This window comes from Macaca thibetana, chromosome 9 (genome assembly GCF_024542745.1).
Source record: "Macaca thibetana thibetana isolate TM-01 chromosome 9, ASM2454274v1, whole genome shotgun sequence".
In the NCBI taxonomy this organism is placed as follows: Eukaryota; Metazoa; Chordata; class Mammalia; order Primates; family Cercopithecidae; genus Macaca; species Macaca thibetana.
In genome coordinates this window covers 120,849,947-120,868,877 of record NC_065586.1, presented here as the reverse complement: position 1 = coordinate 120,868,877, position 18,931 = coordinate 120,849,947, and the positions used below count along the sequence as shown (strand labels likewise).

Genomic DNA, 18,931 nt, shown 5'->3' with positions numbered 1-18,931 from the left:
CTTGGGTCCCAATCTCAGCTCCAGAACTTACTTCTATGTGCCCTAGTTAGCTCATCTGTAAAATGAGGCTAATACTAGTATCTACCTCATGTGGCTATTTTTTTTTTTTTTAATGGAGTCTCGCTCTGTCACCCAGGTTGGACTGCACTGGTGTGATCTCGGCTTACTGCAACCTCCACCTCCTGAGTTCAAGCGATTCTCTTGCCTTAGCCTCACAAGTAACTGGGATTTCAGGCACCCACCACCACGCCTGGCTAACTTGTTGTATTTTTAGTAGAGATGGGGTTTCACTGTGTTGGCCAGGCCGGTCTCGAACTCCTGACCTCGTGATCTGCCTGCCTTGGCCTCCCAAAGTGCTGGGAATGTGGCTATCTTTAGGAGTAACTGAAATAATACATTGGATGCACTGAACACAGTTCTTGGCACACAGTGACAGCTGTACGATTGCTAGCCATCATTTCTATTATCATGAATTAGTTTAAAAGGTAAGAGATCCATAGGCATTGACAAAAAAAGATTTCCAAGCACAGTATATCACTGGAATATTGTTAAATGAAGATGTAAAATGCAAACATGCAAATAGTAAGATTCCATTTATATGTATCAATACAATGCAAAGCATTGCATGAGAATGCCACACTTGGCTATGATGGGCCTGAAAGTGGGAACGAGAAAGTCCAGCTTCATTTGGATTATGCCCATTTGAGGAAACTGCGACTTAAGATGTTTAAATTAAGTAACTCACTCAAGGTCATACCTTGTATGGACTAAGTTGTGATTCAAGTTCAAGTCGGTTTGCCTCTACAGTCCATGATCAGTTGGGAAAATGCAAAGGAAAAGAGTGAGTGATGTCAGGCACTGAAGGAGAGGAAAACTGGGCAAGTCTTGGAGGCCTTTCAAGAGGGAATGGGAAACAAGGCATAGCTAGGGCCTGAGGAAGGGCCAAGTGCCAAATGGCTCGCGGAAGGTTTACTCAGAAGCTGCTGCAATGGCCTGAGTGGCCAGAAGGAAGTGAGCCCAGGGACCAGGAAGAGACCAAGAGGAGCTGTGCAGGGAGGAAAGGAGGAGGATGATGCTCCGCTTTGGGTGACAGTGTAGATGGTCAGGGACCACCTGCAAACACAGAGGAGAAAGGGTTTGGAGGGGAGGCACGGTGTGGGGATGGTAATGCAAGTGAGTTCAATTTTGAACACATTGAGTTTAATGCAGCAAGGGACATCCAGGCAGCTGCAATACAATAAAATAAGAGAAAATACAAATCTGGAGGGAGAGCAAGAGGTTGGAATCAGAAGTCACTAACACAGGCATATGAAAAGGTGCTCAACATCACTGATCATAAGAGGAATGCAAATCAAAACTATAATGAGATATCATCTCACTCCAGTTAAAATGGCTTCTATCGGCTGGGCGCAGTGGCTCACGCCTGTAATCCCAGCACTTTGGGAGGCCGAGGTGGGCGGATTATGAGGTCAGGAGATCGAGACCATCCTGGCTAACACGGTGAAACCCCGTCTCTACTAAAAATACAAAAATAGCCGGGCGTGGTGGCAGGCGCCCGTAGTCCCAGCTACTCGGGAGGCTGAGGCACGAGAATGGCGTGAACCCGGAGGCAGAGCTTGCAGTGAGCGGAGATCGTGCCACTGCACTCCAGCCTGGGTGACAGAGTGAGATTCTGTCTCAAAAAAAAAAAAAAAAAAAAAAAAAAAGGCTTCTATCCAAGAGACAGGCAATAATAAATGCTGGCGAGGACATGGAAAAAAGGGAACCCTTGTATACTGTTGGTAGGAATGGAAATTAGTCAAATCATAGTGGAGAACAGTTTGGAGTTTCCTCAAAAGACTAAAAATTGAACTACCATATGATCCAGTAATCCCATTCCTGGGTATGTACCCCAAAGAAAGGAAATCAGTGTATCAAAGAGATAACTGCACACCCATGTTTGTTGCAGCAGTGTTTACAATAGCTAAGGTTTGGAAGCAACCTGAGTGTCCAAAAACAGATGAATGAATAAAGCAAATGTAGCACATAGACACAAGGGAATACACAAAAAAGAATGAGGGCCAAAGTTGTCTGTCTGCCAAGACAACAGAAACGTGATCATTTGCAACAACATGGATAGAACTGCAGATCATTACCTTAAGTGAAATAAGCCAGGCACAGAGACAAACATCACATGTCCTCATTTACTTGTGGGATCTAAAAATCAAATCCATTGAACTCATGGACATACAAAGTAGAAGGATGGTTACCAGAGGCTGGGAAGGATAGTGGGAAGTTGGTGGGGAGTGGGGATGGTTAATGGGTTAAAAAAAAAAAAAGAATAAGACCTACTATTCGATAGCACAATAGGGTGCCTATAGTCAATAATAACTTAATTGTTTACAATAACTTAAAGAATGTAATTGTATTGTTTGTAACTGAAAGGATAAATGCCTGAGGGGATGGATACCCCTTTCTCCAATGTGCTTATTTCATATTGCATGCCTGTATCAAAACATCTCATGTACCCCATAAATATATACACCTATGTACTCACAAAAATTATTATTTTTTATTTATTTATATTTATTTATTTATTTTGAGACAGAGTCTCACTCTGTCGCCCAGGCTGGAGTGCAGTGGTACGATCTCGACTCACTGCAAGCTCCACCTCCCAGGTTCATGCCATTCTCCTGCCTCAGCCTCCCGAGTAGCTGGGACTACAGGCGCGAGCCACCATGCCCAGCTAATTTTTTTTGTATTTTTAGTAGAGACGGGGTTTCACTATGTTAGCCAGGATGGTCTCGATCTCCTGACCTCGTGATCTGCCCGCCTCAGCCTCCCAAAGTGCTGGGATTACAGGCATGAGCCACTGCGCCTGGCTGACCTAAAACTCTTAAAGGCTCACTCAGCCCCAATCAAGCTTGCTTTCTCTAGCATCTAGAACCTAGAAAAGATCAAAACAACCACTTGCCCAGCACTAATTGGCTGTGGCATCAGGTGGTTTTATTGCTCTGTAATAAGGTTACTAAAGCTCTTTCTTGAAATTTTTTTTTAGACAAAGTTTCACACTGTTGCCCACGCTGGAGTGCAGTGGTGCAGTCTCTGCTCACTGCAACCATCCTCTCCTTGGTTCAAACAATTCTCTTGCCTCAGCCTTCTGAGTAGCTGGGATTACAGGCAACTGCCACCATGCCTGGCTAATTTTTGTCTTTTTAGTAGAAATGGGGTTTCGCCATGTTGGCCAGGATGGTCTCGAAATCCTGATCTCAAGTAATCTGCCTGCCTCAGCTTCCCAAAATTCTGGGATTACAGGCTTGAGTCACTGCGCCCGGCCTTTTGTTTAACTACTATGCACATGGATTTCCATCTGCCATTTTTTTTTTTTTTAATACAGAGTCTCACTCTGTCGCCAGGCTAGAGTGCAGTGGCGCAATCTCTGCTCACTGTAATCTCCGTCTTCCGGGTTCAAGTGATTCCCCTTGCCTCAGCCTCCCGAGTAGCTGGGACTACAGGCACCCGCCACCATGCCTGGCTAATTTTTTGTATTTTAGTAGAGACAGGGTTCCACCATGTTGGCCAGGATGGTCTCTATCTCCTGATCTCGTGATCTGCCCGCCTCGGCCTCCCAAAGTGCTGGGATTACAGGTGTGAGCCACCGCGTCTGGCCTCCCATGTGCCTTTTACCTTACCCTATTACTAGTGGCTGCCTGATGATCTCAGAACACCATGTATAGGAGATGCGCTTCCGATTCTAGGAAGGATTTCTAATGCTGTTTTATCTTTAGGGACTTGATACTGCGCTTCTGTCTGCCAAGCCAACAGAAACGTGGCTTAGAAACAATGCTTTTTGGTTGGAAGGCAGTCTTGCTAGGGGTCTTTGGGGGCCTTTCCTAGGACATTGGACCAACAGCATTTCATAGCTACTACAGAAAATACCCCAGACTTTGGCCCATAAGATCTCTCGTATTATACTGCAGATCTACCAATGGCAGTCAGACCTAGAGGCAGATGCAATCTCCGGTTCGCGGGTTGGGACCAGTCTTGTGGAACAAAGTCACCGCCTACTTCTGACACGGTACAGGGAGGAAACACACAGAGGTTAAGATTTAGGCAAGAGGCCAAGCGCGGTGGCTCACACCTGTAATCCCTGCACTTTGGGACGGCCGAGATGGCAGAGGTGGGCGGATCACTTGAGGTCGGGACTTGGAGAGACCAGCCTGACCAATATGGAGAAACCCCATCTCTACTAAAAATACAAAATTAGCCAGGTGTGGTGGCGCACGCCTGTAATCCCAGCTACTCGGGAAGCTGAGGCAGGAGAATCGCTTGAACTCGGGAGGCGGAGGTTGCGGTGAGCCGAGATGGCGCCATTGCATTGCACTCCAGCCCGGGCGACAAGAGCGAAACTTTGTTTCAAAAAAACAAAACAAAACAAACAAACAAAACACACAAAAAACCCCAAAACACTTAGACAAGGCCAGGTGCCTGGGTCGAGGCCAGGCATCCTCTCACTTAGCAGTCTTTCTTTCACAACACACTGATCCCCGTGTTCGGCATATTGTGGGGAGTTGCAGGGCATTCCTTTCCCTGGACATAAATTTCCATCGTTTACTGGTGACATCAAATCACAAGAGGCCAGAACGCAATTTTGAAGTCAGAATCTCAGCCAGAAACGAAGTTGGCCTCTTGTCGAGGAGCCAAATAACTGGATGGACGCTCTCATCCGCTTCGCAGACGGGCGCACACGGTGCGGAGGTGAGGTGATTTCTGTGTTTGGGTAGAGCGGCGTCGGCTTTAGGTGTCCACAGTACCGAAGCTAGTCTTTTACCAAAATGCAATATCTCTAATGGTCCCTCACAAACAGCAGTCCCCAAATACAGCCGCGCTTGGACCTCGACGAAGGGGGTACCACTAACGCTTTGGGGAGAGCCCACGGTCCGCGCCGGCGCCTGGAGGCCGGGTACAGCCCGGAGGGCTTCGCGTCCCCAGCCCAGCCCCAGCGCGGGGGATGGAGCAGTCGAGAGGGCGGCCTCCCGCCGCCTAGAGGCGCCGGCCCGCTTGTCCGCTCTGCCTGTGCCCCGTCTCTATGGCGGACCCAACGGCCGTCCAGGACGTGGAGCGAGATGAGCTCGGATGCTGACGGCGGCAGTGGCGCTGAGGTGGCTGCGCTGTCGGACAAGGGCAGTCCCGGGGAGGACGGTTTCGTCCCGTCGGCGCTGGGGACCCGCGAGCAGTGAGTGTGACGCTGGGCAGGGGAGGATGAGCCGTGCCGCCCTGCCTGGGCCCCGAGAAGGGGACGGAGGGGTAGAGACCCAGGGCTCGGGGACAGGGAGACCCTCGGGAGCGTGACGGCAGCAGGGCCACCTGGCGGGGGTCTCAGGGGGATTTGAAAGAGTGGAATCTCTAGGGGTCGCCCTGCGCGGTTAACCGACGTTTCAAGTGATGGGAGCCCAAGGGGCTTGTGGGTGCGGGACAGGCTTTGAAGCTCCTGGGAGGCCTTCTGAGAGTCTCGAACCGAGGCCCAGGCTTGGGGGAAGGGGGGAGAGGGCGAGAGCTGGTCGGCGAGAGTGAGAGACCGAGGGAGAAGTGCTGGGCCTGGGAGCTGAAAAGGCTAAGGGTAGGAGGGGAGGGATGTGGGAGCTAGAAGTGGGGTGGGAATAGCGGATGGCCCGAGGCGGGAGCGAGGAAGAGTGGGGGATCATGGGGTGAGAGAAAGCGATCTGACGTAAAACAGACGCTCAGGAATTATTAAATGAATTAATGTGGGTGGATCAATGACTGCAGGGAACGGCTGGGGAGAGGTAAATTGGCGGGATGAGAGGGAGCAGGGATTCTAGAGAATCATTGTAGGAAAAGACAAGGCAAATGAAAAGGATCCGGAGGACCGGGTGAGGTGGCTCACGCCTGTAGTCCCAGCACTTTGAGAGGCGAGGCGGGCGGATCACGAGGTCAGGAGATCGAGACTAGCCATGACCAACATGGTGAAACCCCGTCTCTACTAAAAACACAAAAATAAGCCGGGGTGGTGGCGCACGCCTGTAGTCCCAGCTACTCGGGAGGCTGAGGCAGGAGAATCGCTTGAACACGGGCGGCGGAGGTTGCAGTGAGCGGAGATCGCGCCACTGCGCTCCAGCCTGGCGACAGAGCGAGACTCCGTCCCAAAAAAGAAAGAAAAGCGTTCAGAGAAAATTTAAACGGAGGGCTAGAAGACTGGAATAGGCAGAGACAAATAGCACGGGAAAGAGACTGTGTGCCTGCACGCTTGAGACCAGATGTGCTTGTTTCATCAAGTTTTGAAGTTGGGTCAGGGACTTAGGGATACGTGGACAAATGTCTGTGTTTTTTTAGGCTAAAACTTATTGTTGTGCGTCAGATACTGTCCTAAATGCTTTACATGTACAGTATAAATGTATTCTGCTTGCCCAGGTATTTCATTCTTTTAACTCAAGGGTGTTAAAAGATTGAACTATGTGTACTTATTAATAACACTAGTGATGTTTTAAACCTCTGTCATAAATAGCTCTGTAATGTATTAGAAACATACATTTAATTCATAATACAGTTTAATTCAAAAGTTTCGCTTTGCATTTCATTGTTTACATAGTTGGGATGCTGTCTATGAGAGAGAACTGCAAACTTTCCGAGAATTTGGAGATACAGGTGAAATCTGGTGAGTTAGGAAAAGAATCAAGTTATAATCTAGAAGATTGTATGTATATGTGTGTGTTTAAACAAATATGTATATATTCAAGTGCTTATACCCAAAGAAAGCCTAAAAATCCTGGGAACCCTGGATTAAGTCTGGCTTTAGTGGGTAGGTTTAAAGTATGTCTCTTCTTTTATTATTTTTTATTTTTTACTTTTTTTTTTTTTTTTTTTTTTAAGAGAGGTGGGGTATCATTCTGTCATCCAGGCTGGAGTACAGTGGCATGATCATCATAGCTCACTACAACCTGCACCTCCTGGGCCCAAGTGATCTTCCCGCCACAGCCTCCTGGGTAGCTGGGACTATAACTGTGTGCCACCATGCCCAGCAAATTTTCTTTTTTGTAGAGACAGGGTCTCACTGTGTTACACAGGCTGTCTCAGACTCCTGGCCTCAAGCAGTCCTCCTACTGTGGCCTTCCAAAATGTTGGGAGAATGGGTGTGAGTCCTCTTTTAAAATCTCACATTTACATTTGATGACAACATTTCACCCTGTAGTTGTCCTTTTTCAATAAACAATAAAATTTTGAGCCACCAACACATACAAGTGTTAATGCTGATACAGAGAAATGTTAGTAACATACTGACCTTGTCTATTCTGTTGTATTCCTGGAGGTGGTTTCTTCTAAATTACAGTAGAGACAAAGCTTAAGCAGTCACAGATGTTTTCACTTTCAAATAAGAGTTTGAGCATATGGTATAAATAGCTTAAATGGAATGTAGTGGTGACTTTTGCTCTGTACCCCTCAGTTATTTGACTGATTCTCTCTAACAGGTTTGGAGAAGAGAGTATGAACCGACTAATAAGGTGGATGCAGAAACACAAGATTCCATTGGATGCTTCAGTGCTTGATATTGGAACTGGAAATGGTGTTTTCCTGGTTGAACTTGTTGGTACTTTAGTATTTGTTCATTAGAGACAAATTTTAAAATGAAAATTTTTAAAAGCCCTGCAATTGTGGATATTAACCATGTAAATATAAAACTGTAAAGCAGTCATACTTTGAGAAGTCACATAGTACAAAAGGGAGGCTACATGGATTGTGAGAGAACCTAGGCAATCTCAGTCCTAGTCTTTTTTTTTTTTTTTTTTTTTTTTTTTTTTTTTTTTTTGAGACGGAGTCTCGCTCTGTCACCCAGGCTGGAGTGCAGTGGCCGGATCTCAGCTCACTGCAAGCTCTGACTCCCAGGTTTACGCCATTCTCCTGTCTCAGCCTCCCGAGTAGCTGGGACTACAGGCGCCCGCCACCTCGCCCGGCTAGTTTTTTGTATTTTTTAGTAGAGACGGGGTTTCACCGTATTAGCCAGGATGGTCTCGATCTCCTGACCTCGTGATCCGCCCATCTCGGCCTCCCAAAGTGCTGGGATTACAGGCTTGAGCCACCGCGCCCGGCCTCAGTCCTAGTCTTGACCCTTCTGGCTATAGCCTTATTCTTGAGCAAGCCACTTAATTTTTCTAGGCTTCAGTTCTTCCCTAAGGGTTGTAACTAGGTGATTGCTATTGGTTTCTTGTAGCTCAAAACTCTGGAAATATATATATATACACACACATACATATATACATGCACACACACACACATATATATATAAATATGACCTTCTGGCATTCCAGTAGGACATACATATCTTAGGTGAGCATATGGTTTGAAAAGCGCATTTTGTCCATGGAACTGTGTTTTGGTAAATATTCCACTGCTAGCTAAACCATCACTGTTGTATGCCTGTAGTGTGCTCTTGCTATGCTGTGTGCTATGGAGGAATTATAAGACTTAGGTTTCATCCTAGATAGTTTTACAGTCTTAATTAGTACAGAAATAAACATAAGAGTGAAATTTGTTGAGTAACCACCAAATGCCAAGCCTCATGTTTGGCATTGGCAACATGAAAATTTAGACTTTGTGCTTGAATTGTTTACATTACAGTAGAGTATGGACTGACACAGACAATTGTGCTATCACTTGATGCATGCAGTAATACACTGAATATAGAAAAGAGAGTGATTAATTTTGGAGTGGAAGGATAGGGAAGCATCTTGGAGGAGTTAATATCCAAGTTGGGTGGAAATTTCAAGGACAGTATGGTGACCTAGTGGAGTGTAAAGAGGGAGAAAATATCAACTAATGGAAATATTATCTAAAGGCATAAAGGCTGAAGCAGTATTTTATGTTCTGGGCCTGTAAATAATTTGACAAATTGAAATACAAAGTATCCGTGGGGATGGACAGACATGAGGATTAAGTTAAAGATAGGAACCATATTATGCTTTGCCATGCTTAAGAGCTTCAATTTTGCATTTAGGCTATGGGGAATTGTTAAAGTGTTTTTAGTAGTGGAATATGATTAGAAATACTTGAAATAACCCTTTTTGAAACATTGAGATATAGTATGTATACATTAAAATGCACAAATCAGAAGTGTACAGCTAAGTGAATTACCAGAAAGTGAATACATCCACGTTAACAATCACCTGGTCAAGATGTAAAATATTACAGAACTCTAGAAATTCCCCTTGAACTGCCTACCAATTGTTGCTCTGTCTTTTTTTTTTTCAGGCAGGGTCTCACTTTGTCACCCAGGTAGGAGTGCACTGGTGTGATCATGGCGCATTGTAGCCTTAACCCCTCAGGCTCAAGTGATCCTGTCTCCTCATTTTTTGATTTTTTTTGTAGAGACAAGGTCTCACTCTGTTGCCCAGGCTGGCCCTCCTTCCTTTTTAAAAGTAACCACTATCTGCCAATCATGAACCAAAGATGAGTTTTAACATCAGGTTAATTTACCTGTTTTCATTTATACATTTGAAGGTATAAATGAAACTCTTTAGGATGTGCTATTTCTGGTGTCTTTCAGGCTTTTGTTTTTTTTTGAGACGGAGTTTTGGCTGTTATCACCCAGGCTGGAGTGCAGTGGCACGATCTTGGCTCACGGCAACCTTCACCACCTGGGTTCAAGCAGTTCTCGTGCCTCAGCCTCCTGAGTACCTTGGATTACAGGCACACGCCATTATGTCTGGCTATGTAGTTCATTTTTATTGCTGTATAAGATTCCTTTGTGTCCAGGCACGGTGGCTCATGCCTGTTATCCGAGCACTTTGGGAGGCTGAGGCAGGTGGATCACGAGGTCAGGAGATTGAGACCATCCTGGCTAACACGGTGAAACCCCGTATCTACTAAAAATACAAAAAATTAACTGGGAGTGGTGGCAGGCACCTGTTTTCCCAGCTACTCAGGAGGCTGAGGCAGGAGAATGGTGTGAACCCGGGAGGCAGAGTTTGCAGTGAGCGGAGATCAGCCTAGGCAACAGAGTGAGACTCCATCTCAAAAAAAAAAAAAAGATTCCTTTGTACAATGATATCAGTTTCATTTATTCTTTGTTTACTTACATAGGTTCTTTTGAGTTTTAAAAGTTTACTGGTAGAGGCTAATGATTTATCCTTCAAGATTAATAGCCTATAGATTGTTTTCTTTCTTTTTTTTTTTGAGATGGAGTTTCACTCTGTAGCCCAGGCTGGAGTGCAGTGGTGCCATCTTGACTCACTGCCACCTCTGCCTCCTGGGTTCAAGCAATTCTCCTGCCTCTCAGCCTCCCAAGTAGCTGGGACTACAGGCTCATACCACCATGTCTGGCTAATTTTTTTGTATTTTTAGTAGAGACAGGATTTCACCCTGTTGGCCAGGCTGGTCTTGAACTCCTGACCTCAAGTGATCTACCCGCCCTGGCCTCCCAGAGTGCTAGGATTACAGGTATGAGCCACTGTGCCTGGCCAGTTTGTAGATTCTTTTAGGCTTTCTTCACTTATGTACACTATGAATAGTGGCAATTTTATTTTTTTCTTCCCAATCCTTTATAAATTTTCCTCTTATTACATTGTCTAGGACCTGCAGTAGAATGTTGAAAAGAAGTGGTGGTAGAAGACATCGTTCTTTTCCCTTTTCAGAAAATGCTTTCAATATTTCAGTCTTAGGTGTGATGTTAGCTGTTTGTTTTGTAGATAACTCCATATCAGATTTTTTTTTTTTTTTGAGACGGAGTGTTGCTCTGTCGCCCAGGCTGGAGTGCAGTGGCCGGATCTCAGCTCACTGCAAGCTCCGCCTCCCAGGTTTATGCCATTCTCCTGCCTCAGCCTCCCGAGTAGCTGGGACTACAGGCGCCCGCCACCTCCCCCGGCTAGTTTTTTGTATTTTTTAGTAGAGACGGGGTTTCACTGTGCTAGCCAGGATGGTCTCGATCTCCTGACCTCGTGATCCGCCCATCTTGGCCTCCCAAAGTGCTGGGATTACAGGCTTGAGCCACCGCACCCGGCCCATATCAGATTAAAGAAGCTATTCCTGCTTTGCTAAGAGAGGTAGGGGTGTGTGTGTGTGTGTGTGTGTGTATGTGTATGTATGTATGTGTGTTTCTTGTTTTTTTTTTTTTTTGAGACGGAGTCTCACTCTGCCACCCAGGCTGGAGTGCAGTGGTACAGTCTTGGCTCACTGCAAGTTCCACCTCCCAGGTTCAAGTGATTCTCGTGCCTCAGCCTCCCCAGTAGCTGGGATTACAGGTGTGCACCACCACACCCAGCTAATTTTTTGTATTTTTAGTTGAAATGGGATTTCGTCATGTTACCTAGGCTGGTCTCGAACTCCTGAGCTCAGGTGATCTGCCCGCCTTGGCCTCCCAAAGTGCTAGGATTACAGGTGTGAGCCACCACACCTGGCTGGTTTCTTTTTTTTTTTTTTTAATTTGGAGACGGAACCTCACTCTGTCTCCTGGGCTGGAGTGCTGTGGTGTGATCATAACTCCCTGCAGCCTTGAACACTTAGGCTCAAGCAATTCTCCTGCCTTGGCTTCCCAAGTAGGTGGGATTACAGGCACCCAACACCACACTTGGCTGTGTGTGTGTTTCTTATGAATCTTGTTGTTTGTCAAATGTTTTTCCTGTTATCAAGATAATCAAGTAATTTTTCTCTTACAGTCTATTAATGTTGATAAATTATGTTGGCCCATTTTCAAATGTTAAGTGTATTTCTGGAATAAACCAAACTTATATATGCCACTAGATTCAGTTTAATATTTTGTTTAGGATTTTTGCAGCTCTCTCCTGATGGAGATTGTCCTGTAATTTTCTTCTGAGGCTATTGTCAAGTTCTGTTGTCAGGTTATGCTGGTATCATTAGTTGAAATTCTATTTTTTGAAATTTTAAGAATGGTGTTACTTGCTGGGCGCGGTGGCCCACGCCTGTAATCTCAGCACTTTGGGAGGCCGAGGTGGGTGGATCATGAGGTCAGGAGATCAAGACCATACTGGCTAGCACAGTGAAACCCTGTCTCTACTAAAAATACATAAAATTAGCCGGGCGTGGTGGCAGGCGCCTGTAGTCCCAACTACTCGGGAGACTGAGGCAGGAGAATGGCTTGAAGCCGGGAGGCCGAGCTTGCAGTGAGCTGAGATCGTACCACTGCACTCCAGCCTGGGCGACAGGGCGAGACTCCGTCTCAAAAAAAAAAAAAAAAAAGTGTTACTTCTTCCTTCAATGTTTGTTAGAATTCACTGGTGAAACCACCTAGATGAAGGGTCGTTTTTGGGAAGTCTTTTTCTTTTTTGAGGTGAATTTTTCTTTTCCTTTTCTTTTTCTTTTTTGAGACAGAATCTTGCTCTGTCACCCAGGCTGGAGTGCAGTGGTGCCATCTTGGCTGACTACAGCCTCTGCCTTCTGGGTTCAAGCGATTTTCCTGCCTTAGCCTCCTGAGTAGCTGGGATTGCAGGCATATACCATGCCTGGCTAATTTTTGTATTTTTAGTAGAGATGGGGTTCTGCCATGTTGGCCAGCTGTTCTCAAACTCCTGACCTCAGGTGATCCATCTGCCTGCCTTGGCCTCCTGGAGTGCTAGTATTGCAGGTGTGAGCCACTCTGCCTGGCCTGAACTTCTTAATTGAAGTGTAGTTTATGTAGAAAGGTGAGCATAAGTGGTACAAAATGAACCCCTTGGGTTATTCACCAACGCTACTAAAAAAAAATAAGACATTTCTAGTACCATAGAAGCCTCCTTGTGGCCTCTCCCGCTCCTTCCCTTCTAAAGGTGACCACTGCTGTCACTTCTATCATCAGATAGGCTGTTTTTGGTATTAACTGTAGTAGCTTCTTACAGTTTTAATTTGCATTTCTCTAATGAGTAATGATGTTGAGCACCTTTTCATGTGCTTATTTGCCACCTGTATATCTTTTTTTTTTTTTGAGACGGAGTCTCGCTCCATTGCCCAGGTTGGAGTGCAGTGGGATGATCTTGGCTCACTGCAACCTCCACCTCCTGGGTTCAAGTGATTCTCGTGCTTTAGACTCCTAAGTAGCTGGGATTACGTACGCCAGCATGTTTGGCTAATTTTTTTGTATTTTTAGTAGACACAGGTTTTACCATGTTGGCTAGGCTGGTCTCGAACTCCTGACCTCAGGTGATCTACCCACCTTGGCCTCTCAAAGTGCTGGGATTACAAGTGTAAGCCACTATGCCTGGCCTGTTTATCTTCTTTTTTTTTTTTCTTTTTTTGAGACGGAGTCTTGCTCTGTCGCCCAGGCTGGAGTGCAGTGGCCGGATCTCGGCTCACTGCAAGCTCCGCCTCCCGGGTTCACGCCATTCTCCTGCCTCAGCCTCCCGAGTAGCTGGGACTACAGGCACCCGCCACCTCGCCCGGCTAGTTTTTTGTATTTTTTAGTAGAGATGGGGTTTCACCGTGTTAGCCAGGATGGTCTCAATCTCCTGACCTCGTGATCCACCCGTCTCGGCCTCCCAAAGTGCTGGGATTACAGGCTTGAGCCACCACGCCCGGCCTGTTTATCTTCTTTAGTAAAATGTCTGTTCAGATCTTTTGCCCATTTTTAAATTGGGTTGTTTACTTACTAAGTTTTGACAATTTTTAATGTGTTCTGGATATAAGTTCTTCACCAGGTACAGGATTTGCATATGTTTTCTTCTATTCTTTGGCTTATCTTTTCATTCGCTTAACAGTATCTTCTAAAGAGCAGAAGTTCTTAATTTTGATGAAGTCCAATTAATTTTTTCCTTTTTTGGATCCTGCTTTTGTTGTCATATTTAAGGACTCTGCCTAACCCAGAGTCACTTAGAACTCCTGTGTTTTTGTTTAAAGTTTTAACATTTTACTTTTTACATTCTTTTTTTTTTTTTTGAGATGGAGTCTTGCTGTGTCACCCAGGCTCGAGTACAGTGGCATGACCTCGGCTCACTGCAACTTCCACCTCCTTGGTTCAAGCGATTCTTCTGCCTCAGCCTCCAGAGTAGCTGGGACTACAGGAGCACACCACCATGCCCATCTAATGTTTGTATTTTTAGTAGAGATGGGGTTTCACCACGATGGCCAGGATGGTCTAAAACTCCTGATCTCGTGATCTACCCACCTCGGCCTCCCAAAGTGCTGGGAGTACAGGGGTGAGCCACCGTGCCCAGCCTACCTTTTACATTTAGACCTTTTTTTTTTTTTTAAGATGCAATCTTGCTCTGTCTCCCAGGCTGGCCTTTGGGGTTCAAGGAATTCTCCTGCCTCAGCCTCCTGAGTAGCTGAGATTATAGGTATGTGCCACCATGCCTTGCTAATTTTTATATTTTTAGTAGAGACAGTGTTTCACCGTGTTGTCCCTACCTGGCCTATTTTTGTGTTTTTAATTTCATTGAGTTCTGTTCTTTTTTTTTCTTCTTGAATTTACTTTGTTCCTTTTTTTACCTTCTTAAGGTGGAAGCTTAGGTTATTGATTTGAGACTTTTCTAATGAAATTATTTAATGCTATGAATGCTATGAATTTATCAGTAAGCACTGCTGCATCCCACAAATTTTGATATATTGTATTTAAAAAAAATTGTTCTATACCTCACCTGGATTGTTTTTTAAATTGTTGATTTGTTGTATTTTTATTCATTCCAAAATGTTTTCTAATTTTTCTAATTTTGTTTTCTTTTATCCATGAGTTATTTAGAAATTTGTTTAATTTCCATGTTTTGGGGATTTTTCTGTTATGTTTTTGGTACAGATTTATAGTCTAATTCGGTTATAGTCAGATAACATGCCTTGTATGATTTGTATGATTTCAATCCTTTCAAATTTGTTAAGGTTTGTTTTATGACCTAAGATACAGTGTGTCTTGGTGAATGCTTCATGTGAGCTTGAAAAATGTATGTATCGCCAGGTATGGTGGCTCATGCCTGTAATCCCAGCATTTTGGGAGAACGAGGTGGGCAGATCCTGAGGTCAGGAGTTCAAGACCAGCCTGACCAACATGGAGAAACCACGTCTCTGCTAAAAATACAAAATTAGCTGGGCGTGTTGGTGCATGCCTGTAATCCCAGCTACTCAGGAGGCTGAAGCAGGAGAATCACTTGAACCTGGGAGGCAGAGGTTGTGGTGAGCCGAGATCGCGCCATTGCACTCCAGCTTGGGCAACTAGAGTGAAACTCTGTCTCAAAAAAAAAAAAAAAAAGTAAAAAAATGTAGCCAGGTTTGGTTGGTGGCAAGTGCATCCGTAGTCCTGGCTACTTAGGAGACTGGAGTGGGAGGATCATCTGAGCCTGGGGAGGTCGAGGCTGCAGTGAGCAATGATTATGCCACTGCACTCCAGCCTAGGTGACAGACCTTGTCTCCAAAAACAAAAAAGGAAAATTCATGTGTAAGTTTTTGTGTGTACATATGTTTTCACTTCTCTTGGGTGAAATTTCACTTAAGAGGGAAATTGTTGGGTCATACGCCAGTTAAGCATACTCTAAGTTTAACCTTTTAAGGAACTGCTAGACCATTTTCCACAGTGGCTGCACAATTTTAAATTTCCATCAGCAATACATGAGAGTTTAAATTCCTCCATATTCTTGGCTGGGCACAATGGCTTATGCCTGCAATCCCAGCACTTTGGGAGGCCAAGGCCAGTGAATCACTTGAGGTCAGCAGTTCGAGAACAGCCTGGCCATCATGGTGAAACCCTGTCTCTACCAAAAAATAGAAAAATTAGCCGGATGTGGTGGTGTGTGCCTGAGTAGTCACAGCTACTCAGGAGGCTGAGGTGGGAGAATTGCTTGAACCTGGAAGGTGGAGGTTGCAGCGAGCCGAGATGGCACCACTGCACTCCAGCCTGGGAGACAGAGTGAGACTCTGCCTCAAAAAAAAAAAAAATTTTTTTTTCTCTATATTCTCACCAATACTTTTTATTATCTATCTTTCAAATTATAGCCATCCTAGTGGACTTGATGTTCAACCCCTTTTTGTTTAGTTTTTACATGTTATATCATTTTCCATCGTTTTACTTTTAACTTATTACTTTTTTTTTTTTTTTGAGATGGAGTCTTGCTCTGTTGCCCAGGCTGGAGTGCAGTGGCCGGATCTCAGCTCACTGCAAGCTCCGCCTCCTGGGTTCACGCCATTCTCCTGCCTCAGCCTCCCGAGTAGCTGGGACTACAGGCGCCCGCCACCTCGCCTGGCTAGTTTTTTTGTATTTTTTAGTAGAGACGGTGTTTCACTGTGTTAGCCAGGATGGTCTTGATTTCCTGACCTCGTGATCCGCCCGTCTCGGCCTCCCAAAGTGCTGGGATTACAGGCTTGAGCCACCGCGCCCGGCCAACTTATTATATTTGAAGTGAGTTTCTTGTAGCCAGCATATAGTTGGTACTTATTTTTATCCTAACAATCTCTAACCTTTAACTGGTGTATTTAGAACATTTATGTTTAATGTGATTATTGGTGTGTTTGGATTTAGGTCTGCATTTTATTGTTTTCTCTTTTTTACCTGTTTTTCTTTTTTTTTTTTTTTGAGACAGAGTTTCACTCTTGTTGCCCAGGCTGGAGTGCAATGGGGGGATCTCGGCTCACTGCAACCTCCACCTCCGGGGTTCAAGCGATTCTCCTGCCTCAGCCTCCTGAGTAGCTGGGATTACAGGTACCCACAACCATGCACAGCTAATTTTTGTATTTTTAGTAGGGATGGGGTTTCGCCCTATTGTCCAGGCTGGTCTTGAACTCTTGACCTCAGGTGATGCGCCCTCCCCTTGGCCTCCCTTTGTGCTAGGATTACAGGCTTGAGCCACTGCGCCCAGCCTAACCTTTGTTTTTTATTCTTCTCTTTTTCCTTTCCTGCTGGTATTGGCTTATTTGAACATTTGTTAATATTTCTTTTTTTTTTTTTTTTTTTTTTTGAGACAGAGTCTTGCTCTGTCGCCCAGGCTGGGGTGCAGTGGCCGGATCTCAGCTCACTGCAAGCTCCGCCTCCCAGGTTTACGCCATTCTCCTGCCTCAGCCTCCCGAGTAGCTGGGACTACAGGCGCCTGCCACCTCGCCCGGCTAGTTTTTTGTATTTTTTAGTAGAGACGGGGTTTCACCGTGTTAGCCAGGATGGTCTCGATCTCCTGACCTCGTGATCCCCCCGTCTCGGCCTCCCAAAGTGCTGGGATTACAGGCTTGAGCCACCGCGCCCGGCCTGTTAATATTTCAATTTAATTTATGTATATCTTCTTGAATGTATATCTTTGCATATACCTGTTTTAGTGGTTGCTTTAAGCAGTTGACTGTGTCTTTTGATACGGCTTTTCTAGTGTTTCCTGTGTGGATTACAATATATATAGTTGTCAAAATCTCCTTGGAATCAGTATTTTACCACTATAAGTGGAATGTGAAAACCTTATTAGGTTGGGTTCTTGATCTTTCCCCTTTATGTTGTAGTTGCCTTTAATATTACCTTTATGTTGAAAATTCCATTAGATAATATTATGATGTTTTTCAAGCATTTTAAGGAATGCACTAGGCTAAAAATATTTAATTATATTCACCTAGATACTTATTTCACCTTTGTATTCTGGATCTTCTGAGCTTTTTTTTTTCTTTCTGTCTGAGAAACTCTTCCTGGAAATTATTTTAGAGAGAGTTTTCTCGCAATAAATTTTTTTTAGTTTTCCTTTACCTGAGAATAGCTTTATTTCTCCTTCATTCCTAAGGAGTTTTTTTTTTTTTTTTTTTTTTTTTTCTGAATATAGAATCTTTTCTTTTTTTTTTTTTGAGACACAGTCTCACTCTGTCACCCAGGCTGGAGTGCAGTGGCACAATCTCAGCTCACTGCAACCTTCACCTCCTGGGTTCAAGCGATTTTTCTGCCTCAGCCTCCTGAGTAGCTGGGATTATAGGTGTCTACCACGACGCCCAGCAAATTTTTGTGTTTTTAGTAGAGATGGGGTTTCACCATGTTGGCCAGGTTGGTCTTGAATTCCTGATCTCGGATGATCTGCCTGCCTTGGCCTTCCAAAGTGCTGGAATAACAAGCGTGAGCCATCACAGCCAGCCTGAATATAGAAATCTGAGCTAGCCGTTTATTTCAGTACTTTAAAAATGTTACCGGCCGGGTGCAGTGGCTCACGCCTGTAATCCCAGCACTTTGGGAGGCTGAGGCGGGCAGATCATGAGGTCGGGAGATCGAGACCATCCTGGCCAACATGGTGGAACCCCATCTCAACTAAAATACAAAAAATTAGCCGGGCGTGGTGGCACACGCCTGTAGTCCCAGCTACTCAGGAGGCTGAGGCAGGGGAATAGCTTGAACCTGGGGGGCGGGGGTTGCAGTGAGCCAAGATCGCGCCACTGCATTCCAGCTTGGCGACAGAGCAAGATTCTGTCTCAAAAAATAAGTTATGGCCGGGCGCGGTGGCTCAAGCCTGTAATCCCAGCACTTTGGGAGGCCGAGGCGGGTGGATCACGAGGTCAGGAGATCAAGACCATCCTGGCTAACATGGTGAAACCCCGTCTCTACTAAAAATACAAAAAACTAGCCGGGCGTGGTGGCGGGCGCCTGTAGTCCCAGCTACTCGGAGGCTGAGGCAGGAGAATGGCGTGAACCTGGGAGGCGGAGCTTGCAGTGAGCTGAGATCGCGCGCCACTGCACTCCAACCTGGGTGACACAGCGTGAGACTCCGTCTCAAAAAAAAAAAAAAAAAATAAGTTATGTCACTTGTTTCTGACTTCCATGTTTTCTCATGAGGAATCTGCAGTCATTTGTTGTTTTCCTATGAATGCGTCCTTTTTCTGGATACTTTTAAGATTTTTTTTTCTTTGTCTTTTGTTTTTTGCAGTTTGCTTATGATATGTGCTGCCGCTTGGATTTCTTTGGCTTATCCCATTTGTTGTTCACTGAACTTTTTACATCTGTAAGCTTATGCCTTTTGCCAGATTTGCAATATTTCTAGCTTTTGTTTTTTCTATTTTTTTTCCTGTATTGCTGTTTTTCTCG

The 18,931-nt window shown here is 45.1% G+C and overlaps 2 protein-coding genes across 4 annotated transcripts in view; one reads left to right on the top strand and one right to left on the bottom strand.

The window, feature by feature from the left end:
* The window catches only part of ABRAXAS2 (abraxas 2, BRISC complex subunit), a 943,775-nt gene that overhangs the window by 33,303 nt on the left and 891,541 nt on the right, over nt 1-18,931 (bottom strand). The gene's annotated exons all lie outside the window — the stretch shown is intronic.
* EEF1AKMT2 (EEF1A lysine methyltransferase 2) overlaps nt 1-18,931 on the top strand; it is a 331,933-nt gene that overhangs the window by 279,108 nt on the left and 33,894 nt on the right. Inside the window, exons 2-4 of one of the 3 annotated variants that reach the window (XM_050803797.1) lie at nt 5,074-5,215; nt 6,587-6,652; nt 7,464-7,578. In XM_050803797.1, coding sequence (XP_050659754.1) covers nt 5,106-5,215; nt 6,587-6,652; nt 7,464-7,578 — 291 coding nt within the window. In that variant the 5' untranslated portion in view covers nt 5,074-5,105. Of the gene's footprint in view, nt 1-5,073; nt 5,216-6,586; nt 6,653-7,463; nt 7,583-18,931 lie in introns of those variants that run through there. The other 2 variants (XM_050803799.1, XM_050803798.1) reach the window with 2 other exon arrangements.